The 11167-nt window shown below is 47.3% G+C and overlaps 2 protein-coding genes across 4 annotated transcripts in view; both read right to left on the bottom strand.

The window, feature by feature from the left end:
- Positions 1-1990, bottom strand: part of LOC125950652 (uncharacterized) — a 37714-nt gene extending 35724 nt beyond the window's left edge. For all 3 annotated transcript variants that reach the window (XM_049678838.1, XM_049678837.1, XM_049678839.1), the window contains exon 1: positions 1760-1990. The gene's annotated coding sequence lies outside the window, so the exon portion shown is untranslated. The remainder of the gene's footprint in view (positions 1-1759) is intronic.
- A 5860-nt stretch (positions 1991-7850) lies between these two features.
- Positions 7851-10629, bottom strand: LOC125959204 (uncharacterized). The gene is made up of 3 exons (XM_049692014.1): positions 10270-10629; positions 9918-10195; positions 7851-8021 (listed from the first exon to the last, which is right to left on the bottom strand). Exons 1-3 carry the CDS (start codon positions 10627-10629, stop codon positions 7922-7924), a joined length of 738 nt encoding a protein of 245 aa, XP_049547971.1. The 3' UTR covers positions 7851-7921.
- Positions 10630-11167: the final 538 nt, after the last annotated feature.

Raw genomic sequence — 11167 nt, 5'->3', positions numbered from 1 at the left:
CGAGTCTCACCAGTCGTAGTAGGCTTCGGTACTATAGTAGCAGGCGATGACACCTAGCGTTACCCTGCGTTACCCGTTGCATCGTTCGCATCGAAAGACCTGAACGCCGCAACAAGAAGGGAACCTCCTCGAGCGAACCACGAAAGGCGTTTTCTTGTTCTCGCTCGTCGCTTCCCGTCGCGTTTCCCGTGGCACAAGTGAAAGTGGTGCCGGTCGGTGGTGTCGGTGTTTCCTTTTTTTTTTTACGATCCCTTCTTGCAGAGTTCAGGTCACCGCGACGTTTCATTCCGTCGAATTTGAAAGTAGCGACTTAATGCGAAAGTTTTTGCTCCGCTCCGCTTTTTTGCCGCTGTATCGAGTCGAGTCGCCATCGAATTCATGGCTTCAGTGCCCGGTGATGGTGAAGGTCATTTCCAGTGCACTCTTCTTCCGCTCAGCGGCAGGGCAAATACTTTCACGTGCACAAGTAAGATCCAGCAGCCTGGGGACCATCAACATGACCATGATTGTCCTATTCTCCACCGGCTGTGGCTCATGTTGTCGGGATAACAAAACGAACATGTAAACCATTCGCCATACACTGAGCGAATGAAACGTTACACTTTTTTTGTGTTCTACCAACGAAATGGTTCTGTTATCGATGAAACCTGAAACGCAGGAAGAACCCGCCGCCCCTTCGGTGCATCTGGGATTTCGAGCTGGCCGTACCGGGTAGGTGTAAGATGAGTCGACCGGAACCAGCGTACGCACACCGACGCGGGAAGGGGAGGATCCGATTGCTAACTCGACCCTCGGCTCGACACTCTGGGGACAGCAGAGCAGAGGGCAAGAACGGGGAATGGTGCTCGGTGCGGATCACATACATGAATCAATGAAGCGCAGACACCTTGGGCCGACCCACCGCAATGCACACACTGTGTCTCCAGTCTGATAACCTTTTCCTCTTCCTCCTCCTCCTTCTATCAACGAACGTGAGGGTTCGTGGGAAAAAAGGAACGAGGAACTCTTTGATGATCACTGCGTCACTGGAGCGGTGATTATGCCAACAAAGTTGTGGCCAAAGCCGTGCAACGAGAAACACTGCAATCAAGGCGGCGTGTGTGGTGTTTGACGATCGCAACTCGAGGCCCTTTGGCATGGAATCCGGGAGTTGGGAGGGATAGTGGTGTCAGTGGTAGTGGTGATGGTAGTGGGGGAAAGCTTTTAACATCTGCCGACGCCTGTCCCTCCCCCACCCGGGTTGGCCTTAAAAGCACACCGCGGTACACCATGGCCCATGTGTGTGTCTGTGTGTGTGTGTATGCTAAATGGCCGCTAACAGGGCGGCTCGCGAGCCGGCGGTCCCACCGGTACCTCTCTCTAATGTTCCTTTCGGTCATTCCCAATGGTCCCGGTCCGCGATCACCACACGAGACGTCGATGAGCGATGGCTATGATCCGATGGATCCTTCGGATCTTCGATGCTCATCAATCACTCCGGGCCGAGCCGGGCCGGACCGGGCGTTTGCGCTGGCCGACTAGCGGCAATTGCGTGCCTGTCCGTCCGTCCATCCGACCGTCCGTCTGTCTGCCTGTGTGTGTGTGTGTGCTTTCACGTCGTCGGCGATCAAGAATCGCCATAGCGGTGGTCCGCACCGCCATTGTTGGGAGTGTAACGACGAGTTAGAAAGGAGTGTCCGCTAGTGACCCCTTCCCGTGTCCCCCCCCTTTGAAGCCGATTGCCGAAAGCATATTGCCGCTCTTACACACTACGACTCACCATCTCACATGCTAATCATCCGGCGACGGAGCACCTCCGTTCTCGGCGCCGCCGATGCTGTCGATGACGACGACGAACACTGGCTGGCAAGGTTGGACAGGTTGTGTGTGTGTGTGTGTGTGTGTCTTCTTCACCACTTGACAGGTCCGTGGATTCACAATCCGTGTTTCACTGTTCCGATCGCACACTGCTGATGATCACACAAAGACTGTTGTTGATGCTGCTGCTGCTGCTGCTACGCTGTTAAACATGGATGTAATGGGGGAGTTGAGTGGTTTTGCACGTTCATTACAAGCACACACACACACACAAACACACGCACACACAGGGCACAGGGCCAAGAATCATAATGTATCCGTTTATGCAAACCGGTTGATCACCGATCGCACCGAATCCCCGTCACCAAACGCACTCTTGGCACCAGCAGTCCCATTGTGTCCACGGGTTGCACTTCACACAACTCCACGCACAAACACAAAGCCACACGCACACACACACACACAAACGCGCAAGCTACACACACGGGTACGCTAAGGGTTATTCTAGCGCAACGCGAATCGATCGCGAATCGATTCACGCGGATCCATTTCATTTCATCATCCCTCCGGCCCCGGCTAAAGTGTCGAACAACTCAGAGGCCTCCCTCCCGAGCCGAAGAATTCGAATTGTGGCCCGGTGCCACATTATTGGTCGTCGGGTGCCGCCACCACCACCACCACCACCACCGCCTGTCATGCGCAACGGTGCAAAAACCGTCCACAAGGCACCGAACCTTGCTGCCTGATTTATGTCTCGCCACTAGATCACACTTTTGGGGTTGTGGCGCCGTTGCGGTGTCAACGTTTCCCCTCCTCCCTCTGGGCGCCGTTCGGAGGGATGAATCACAGGGAGTACGGACGGCAGCAGCAGCAGCAGCAGGAGAAGGGGTTTCCATAATGTAATCAATTACTTTTGCCACAAAACCACTAAATCACCGATGACCGAGATTGAGAAAGGGAGCGCGCCTGGTTCGTGCAACGACCATTTTCAAACTTCCTTAGCCAAAAGGGATGGTGGGGGGAGGAAGGTGTGTGTGCATAGGTATCATTCGCGGGGCATTCAAATTCGAATAATTACGGAGCACTTTATTCAAATTCAACAGCGCGACAATGGACGTCAGGCATGAGTCATACGGCGGGCATGACGCACTGCTGCCGTGCCCTACCAAACGTTAAGTTCGAACGGGAGGCTCGATCGATTGTTTTTGGTGTCGTGCTGACGACCAGTTGGCCAGCGACCAGTGGGTAATTATGGTCAAACAACAGATCGCTCGATCGCGCATGATCGCATGGCCTGTCATGGAAATTATGGCGCACGCACACACACACACACACACACACACACACACACACACAAACGCAAGATCTAATGAGGAAGCTGCGGTCGTTGGACAAATCGTCGTCGAATTGTTGTTGGTTTGGCACGGAAGGAAAGCAACGCGCCAACGCGGAATGAGGAAAGTGTCTGCTGACCGGCGTACCACACAAGGGATTGGCAAACACCGGCGGGCGTGTAATGTGTCTTCTGGTTTTATGCCATCACTACCGCCAGCACCACCACCACCACCACCACCAGCACCTCTTTGGACCACCGTCGTCTGAGCTGGCCGCGGCCAATGGGGTTAATGTAAATTATAGTGCGCCCGTGGTTTATTTGGTTTCCCCCCGTTGTACCTTCTCTCCGTACTGCCGTGCGCCGTTCATTAGATGCTGAGAAGGCGTAGCTAGAAGGAGGATCCGAGGAATGGGGGGGGGGGGGGCAAGGAGCGTCCCGGGACCCGGCTATTGTTGTTATTAGTGTTATTGGGTGGCAATATGTTCATTGCGCGGAAGGTGGGCCCCTGGTGCTGCGAAAACTATGGTGCGGCTTGCAATAACCGTTCGTTCGTTCGTTATTACGATCCAGCTGCGTGTGTGTATGCTGCCGTTGGTATGTTGTTGGCGCAGGTAACGAACTGTGGCGGAGTAGTAGCGGGTGGAGAGAATTGGGCAAACATTCCGCTCCATCATTGGTGTGGCGCCAAAAAATTAAAAATGCCTCACCGTGCACAGCCATTAATTGGGGGTTGTGATGGACTTTGAAGAGGCCACCTGCGAGGTTTCAGGCGCATGGTGAACCAAAGAACACGGTTATATTTGTTCGTCTATAGGCGGCATCTTAGTAGCCTTAGTCCGTGCGCTTTAAGATTGATTGCAGAAAAGTAACATGCGGTGACGATTATAGCAGACATTGAGAGTGGAATAGTAGAGAAGTAAGGGCTTTACGAAGGAGTTCCTTATACCTGCGAAACATCACGTGATGTTGTCGGTGAAAAGGCAAGGTTAAGAAACTTTATGTTTCCAGCATTCTCTGAGACTTGCTGCAGTTGTGAACTAATAATCAGGCCGTTCATATCTTATGTGATTGTTTGTGATGATTGCATTTGCTGGATGGTAGATAGCAATAGCTTGGCCAAACATGCAAAGATCCTTCTATTGTTCGTCAACCACGTGATCTTTATCATGAACAACGATAATGGCGTGATCGACGTAGAAGTTTTACTATCTTCTCTGTAAAGTGATCGTGCTACTAGCTTATAGTGATTTTGTTTAGGTACAGAAAAAGATAGTAAGTCCCTGTGTCTATTGAGTTAATAGCACGGTTAAGAATTCGATTTGGAGAGGCACTGCACAAACATGCGTGCCGAAAAGATGATAAAACAGAAAAACGTCCATACATTACAAAAGATATGATCGCGGTTTGTTTGTGAAATCCTTCAAGAATTTAATTTTTTTTTCGATCAAACAGCAATTTCTTATAAAAATGTAAAATTATAAAATGTAAAAATTGCTCCTCTACTGATTTGCTTTCCATTGAACCTTACAAGTAACGGAAAGTTTTCTTTTCAGGAATGTCTATTCTCTTATAAATCATTGTTACAGTGTCGATCTCCAAGCGCTTTCTGGTGCTTTTTAATGGGAATATTCAATGAAACCGTATGCACCTGATGAAATATGCCATCATATTATACCGTTCCCTCACGGGAACACCCAAGGTGGACGAAAACACTCTAAGGTAATGCACCAGAGCTTCGCTTCCAGAGCCACCCCTGGTCACCGCGGTGCGAACAGGCGAAGCGTGACGAAATGCCGAGGCACGTCACAAACCGGTGCACATCTAATTTCCGTTGGCCAAGACATTGCCTGGACTAGGTGTGACCCCCTCCTCCTCCCCTTCGTAACGCAGTAACAACGCGCGTCAAGAAATTGACCAACCTGAACCACCACCCCAACCACCACTGCGGATCCGTTTGCTTCCATAATGCGTGAACGAACGGAACAACGACCCAACGCAGGCTCGATGGCAATTCGGAAATGGCTCATTCAAATGGAAACCCTTCCCCCAGGAGCAGCAGGGCATAGCGATCCCCATCTTCTTGACGCATAACCCTCCATCTCTCTTTTGCTTCCATGCACGTTAACGCTAGCTTCTACTTTTTGGTTTGGCTCGACTCTTTCCTCGGTTTTTTTTTATCATTTAGGTGCTGCTCCTGCTGCTTCTTGGGGTCGTCCATGCACAAACACACACGAGCCCAAGATTTGTTGGCGAGAAACCGCGCGGGCTGCTGCAAACCGGCCCCATCACAGACAGGGGGACCGCGAGGAGCGTTGGTCGGGATTGTGGAGAAGTGTTTCGAATTTTATTTGAAAACCAAAACGCGACGGGACTCCACCGATGACGGCGAAGGCTGTGGTAGCGGTGTATGGGTGTTCTGGAGATTTTGGCCGTTTTTAGCGGTGGTCGCGAGCGCGGACGCACGGACGAAAGATGCAACGAATAAGAGATTCACAACACCTTTCTGGCGCGTTCTGGAGCGCCTGTCTCGGAACTGAGGATACGTGGGGCCATACGGGGGGATGGGAATTGAGAATCGAGAATTTTGGTTGCACACGTTTGTGTTTGTACTTGTGTGTGTGCGTGTGTGTGCGTGCGCGTGTAAGATTTGGGACACAGTACGATAACTGGGAAGATCTGCCAGCAATAGACGCTATTTCATGTTCAGGTCCACCTCCAACAAACCACATCGGAAGGCCGTTCGCCGGTCGTAGTAGGCACCATCTCACTTCACTTACGATTTCGACGGTTTAACCGTTGTTATTTGAACGCAGAGCACTCTTGGAGTTTACACTTTTGGTACAATCGATGCACCAACAACACGTAACAAGGTAACGGACAACACACTTAGTTCACTTGACGTCGGGCACACAAAAAGGCAAGTTACAGGACGCCCCTTGGGATAAGATCGAGGAGCAGAGCGGTTTGCGAAGCGATTATTTCCGCACGATATTCCGTCCGTCGAGAATAGCGGGGATCACAAGTGTACGTTCAGCGCGACGAAAATTCCAACGGAGCAAAACACGTTAACAAGCGTTGCGAGATTGCGAAACTCGCGAGAAACGCATTTCACGGCAGGATTTTGAATGGGTTTTTGGGGAGAAGGGATGCAGCACGGACAATGTTTCGATCAAGTGAAATAACAACCACAGCGGAGCAGCCAGCCGTACTTACTTACCAGGAACCGACCGAAACGCAACTAAAACTATCACTGTGTGAATGGTTTATCATTCGTATGGACCGCAAACAACGCACACGCGCGCCGCGACAACGAGACGATCGAACGCGCGCCTGGACTTGAATTAAACCGTCCCGGTCGACGAATGGATGGAATTTGAACGAGAGATCAAAACGAGTCGAAACCGAGGCGACGGAATCTTCTGTAACCTATCCACCTATGCAACGATTCCTCGAGCGATACCAACTAAAACCTTAAATCCGCTGTTTGCTTGTAGATGGCTTGTGTGGGAAGCTCAACTTTTTTGCTTCAATTTGAAGAAATTAGCTGCCGAATCCGATAAAATTTTTGCAGAAGGCTATGGTGACTGTGCAGTATCGCATACCACTTGCAGATATTCAAAGACGGCAATTTCGACTTGAGTGATAGAAAGCGTGAAAATCGAGCCAGTAAAGTTGAAGGACCCGGATAAAGCAAAAGATGGGAAAAATGTGACTAGCGAGGGAAAATATTTCGATTACTTGTTTTTTTAGCATTCTTTTTGAAAAAAGTTTTTTTCGACAAAAGCAAACAGCGGATTTAAGGTTTTCCATTTTCCACGATTTCAGTGGAGCTTGCACACAATTTTCCGAAGATTTGCCGAACTCGCATGCAAGCCATTCGAGCAGAAAATGTGGCACGGTGGGATTTTTTGTAACGACTCAAAAAACTGATTGAATCCGCGGGAGACTGGCAGAAAATCATGGTCGCATTTTTCCAGAAAAACCGTCGCCTTTTTAGAGTGTACTGTGAAAATTTCACATTTTTATGTGCATCAATGAGCAAGATACAGATTTTTGGAAAAATCGCCACAATCGTTTACCTTTCTCTCGCAAGAAAGTGTTGAAATCGGTTGAGAACGTTTTTTTGTGTGCATTAAGCGTGAATACCGACAGCTACTTTTAGCTAAAATCATCAAGGATCATCCTTACACGGACACTGATGATGATGTGGATAGTAATGACACAAATACTTAAATTATAAATAACATGAAAAGTTACTTAATTCTTTTATGAAAATGCTAGGTAACATTTGTGACTCTCAAAATACATATTAAAGGAATTCAAACTGAGAAGAAAAAAATGAAAAAATTAGGTCGAATTAGTGCAACACATAATCCAAAACAAATTCAAAATGTATTGGCACAGGCACTTCTAACAACATTTACTTATAGAAGAACCCAAAACTTCTTTCCATTGTATCTAATGCCTTTTCCTTCTTTTGTTAAGGCTGATGTAATGTCGACGAATTCTTTCGATTAGCGGCAAAGAGCGCAAGATACGATTTTTGTCGGTCATACAATCATGAATCGCTCGCCAAACCATACATCAGTCGAGCTTATCATTTTCAGTTGCTTTTCCTTTATCAACACGATATTAAGATAACGCCCTATAAACAATCTCGGACGCTTTCGCATTTATTCACTTGATATAAACTAACACTTTTTGATAAACATGACTTCTACAATTCAACATGGCACAATAAAATTGATTTTGATTTTGATGAATTGATTGAAATTGGTTGATGCTTGATTACGGTTGATCATCGATTACCAAACTCATCATCTTTAGACTTTTGCTCTTGATGCCATCCAGCGTGTATTGGGGGTTGACTTTGACGAATTCATTGCAGCTAAATGCAGGACGAAGGAGGATATAACACATAAATGATGTAGGCGCTTGTTTCGAACCATTACCAACCCCTACTTACGGTATTTCGAGATCTGTCTTGAAGCCAACCTTTGCTGCCGCCTTCTGTGATCCAATCGCCGTAAAGTTTGTGCTCGTGAGTTTCACTCCGAAGGCACGGCAGATCGGAACACGGGCTTTGAGGATTTCCGTGGCTATCCCTAGACCTCGGAAACGCGTATTAACACTCAGACCGTACGCGGTCAGGTACTTGTCGACACCGTAGCGCTCGAATAATTCAGCCATTTCGGTTATGTGGTCGTTGATTCCCACCAGTTTCCTCAATTTCTCTGTTTTTATCTACAAATCAAACCGATGTGGCAGATTGTATTTTTAATTTTTAATTGAAAATCAAATACTAAAATCAAACATACCAGATTCATGAAGTCCACCTTATCGTTGGCCATCGACATCACCAGTAGGTTAGCACCGACTAGCTCTTTCGATCCCTCCTTATAGCACACGACCGTTAGTCGCTCGGTGAGAGTATGCCTCCAGAACATCATAGTCTCCTCATATGACTCGGCATCCTGCCGAATTCCACAGTGTGCACAGAGAGGTTCATCATCCAGAAAGTGCTCGGTGTACAGCTTCATCGTATCCTCGAAACGATCCTCGGTCAAATCTTCCACCCGATACGTCGCCAGTCCACCATCCTTACAATCCGGATCCGGCGCTTTGAAGGTCCACCAAACGTTCGGATATGGCACCGAAGCAGGTCGTTCCCACGGCATCGTTGCAGCCTTCTGTTGTAGCTGATTACTCTTTAGCTGCTTGATTATTACTGACGATGGTGCTCAGGCTCTCTTCGCTTAAAAGTCCATTAACTGTTAGGGTAACTGTTAGGGTATGCGGGTATGCGGTACGCGGGTATGTGTTCAGAATAGATAATGTAGGCTAAAGGGAGGAAATCGATAACAGCAACATTCAATGTTGCCGCGGATCACGCTCTGTGCGGTGACGACTGTGACCATGTGTTCGATGTCGAGTTTAAGGAAAGGAATGGAGCTCTGAATGCCGTCCCATTTATTACCGCGCCTTAAGAATAAAGAATTTAGGTGCCATCCGTCGATTTCAAGGATATCAATGATAGTAAACGTACGGTTCACCTGTCCTTATATATGTTTAAAAAAAGGATACCAATGATTGACAATCGCTAAGCCACAATCGTTAAGGATAATCTTAACCAAGAAGAGACTGCTTCTTAACTGTTAACTGTTAAGTTAACTTTCGAAATTAAGTCAAGATTGGGCATCATTAACTCACTCACACATATTCAGATATGGACCAAGCGCTCTTATCTACATTTCATTAGATCATAACACAAAAACATCATCCTTGGTTGTAAAGAAACTGGTTGTAATGTTATCTAAATTAAGCCAAGCAAAATTAGGTTAGAGATAGTCTGTAGATAGGTCTGTAGGGTTCTGAGTACTCGCTTGGTTTTTTTTCGTTGGTCATGCAATCATGAATCACTCACCAAACCATACATCATCCGAGCTTATCGCGAAAACGTGTTTGATGCTTTTCCTGTATCATCACGATATTAAGATAAATAATCTCGAACGCATTCGCATTTATTCACTTGATATAAGCTAACAATTTTTGCTAAACAAGACTTTTACGAATCTAAATGCCACAATAAAATCTCCGGTGGTGTGATTACGATTGTTCTTCGATTACCAAACTCATCATTTTCAGATTTTTGCCCTTGATGCCGTCCAGCGTGTATATAGGGTTGACTTTGACGAATTCATTGTAGCTAAATGCAGGACGAAGAAGGATATAACACATAAATGATGGAAGCGCCTGTGTCGACCCATTACCAACCCCTACTTACGGCATTTCGAGATCTGTCTTGAAACCAGCCTTTGCTGCCGCCTTCTGTGATCCAATCGCCGTAAAGTTTGTGCTCGTGAGTTTCACTCCGAAGGCACGGCAGATCGGAACACGGGCTTTGAGGATTTCCGTGGCTATCCCTAGACCACGGAAACGCGTATTAACACTCAGACCGAATGCGGTCAGATACATGTCGACACCGTAGCGCTCGTACAAGTTCACCACTTCGGACATGTAGTTATGTATTCCGAAAATTTTCTTCGATTTCTCACTTTTAAACTGCAAACCAAACCGATGTGGCAGATTGTATTTTTCATTATTAATTAAAAATGAAATCATCAAATCAAACATACCAGATTCGATGAGTCCACCTTATCGTTGGCCAACGAAATCCCCAGTATGTTAGCACCGACTAGCTCTTTCGATCCCTCCTTATAACACACGACCGTTAGTCGCCGGCTGAAGGCATGCTTCCAGAACTTCCTACACCCCTCGTATGCCTCAGCATCCTGCCGAAATCCAATATGCTTAAATAGGGGCTCATCATCCAGAAAGTGCTCGGTGTACAGCTTCATCGTATCTTCGAAACGATCCTCGGTCAAATCTTCCACCCGATACATCGCCAGTCCACCATCCTCACAATCCGGATCCGGCGCTTTGAAGGTCCACCAAACGTTCGGATATGGCACGGAAGCAGGTCGTTCCCACGACATCGTTGCAGCCTTCTGCTGTAGCTGATTACTCTTTAGCTGCTTGATTATTACTGACGATGGTACTCGCGCTTCTCTTCGCTCAAAGGTTCGTTAGCTGTTATGCGTTCAGGATAGATAGTCCCGACAGGCGGCATGAAATTGATAACAACAACATTTAACGTTCTCGCGCACCGCGTTCTAACTGCGCTGGGACGACTGTGACAACGTGTTCAATGTCGAGTTTAAGGAACGGAATAGCGCTTCGTCCTCCGGGCCATTTGTCAACGCGCATCGCGAAAAAAGAATTTAGGTGCCATCCGTCGATTTCAAGGATATCATTGATTGACAATCACTTAGTCACGATCGTTGATGACAATCTAACCTAAGAAAACACCTTTTCTTAAAAGTTAACTGTTAAGTTAACTTACGAAATGGAATCATGATTTGACATCTTTAGAGACTTACAAATAGTCAGAGCGATCTTATCTACAAGCGGTCTTATCTACATTTCATCAGATCAGAACACAAAAACATCATCCTTGGTTGTAAAGAAACTAGT

The sequence above is a fragment of the Anopheles darlingi genome, chromosome 2, assembly GCF_943734745.1.
Source record: "Anopheles darlingi chromosome 2, idAnoDarlMG_H_01, whole genome shotgun sequence".
Taxonomy (NCBI): domain Eukaryota; kingdom Metazoa; phylum Arthropoda; class Insecta; order Diptera; family Culicidae; genus Anopheles; species Anopheles darlingi.
This window is presented reverse-complemented; position numbering and strand designations above follow the sequence as displayed.

Excerpts from the sequence above, each read along its gene's own strand:
- LOC125959204 (XM_049692014.1), bottom strand. The coding sequence starts at position 10,629 with ATGTCGTGGGAACGACCTGCTTCCGTGCCATATCCGAACGTTTGGTGG. Across the intron at positions 10,196-10,269 it reads AGGTGGACTCATCGAATCTG|TTTAAAAGTGAGAAATCGAA; the intron begins GTATGTTTGATT and ends TTTGGTTTGCAG. Across the intron at positions 8,022-9,917 it reads AAGACAGATCTCGAAATGCC|CTGCAATGAATTCGTCAAAG; the intron begins GTAAGTAGGGGT and ends TCCTGCATTTAG.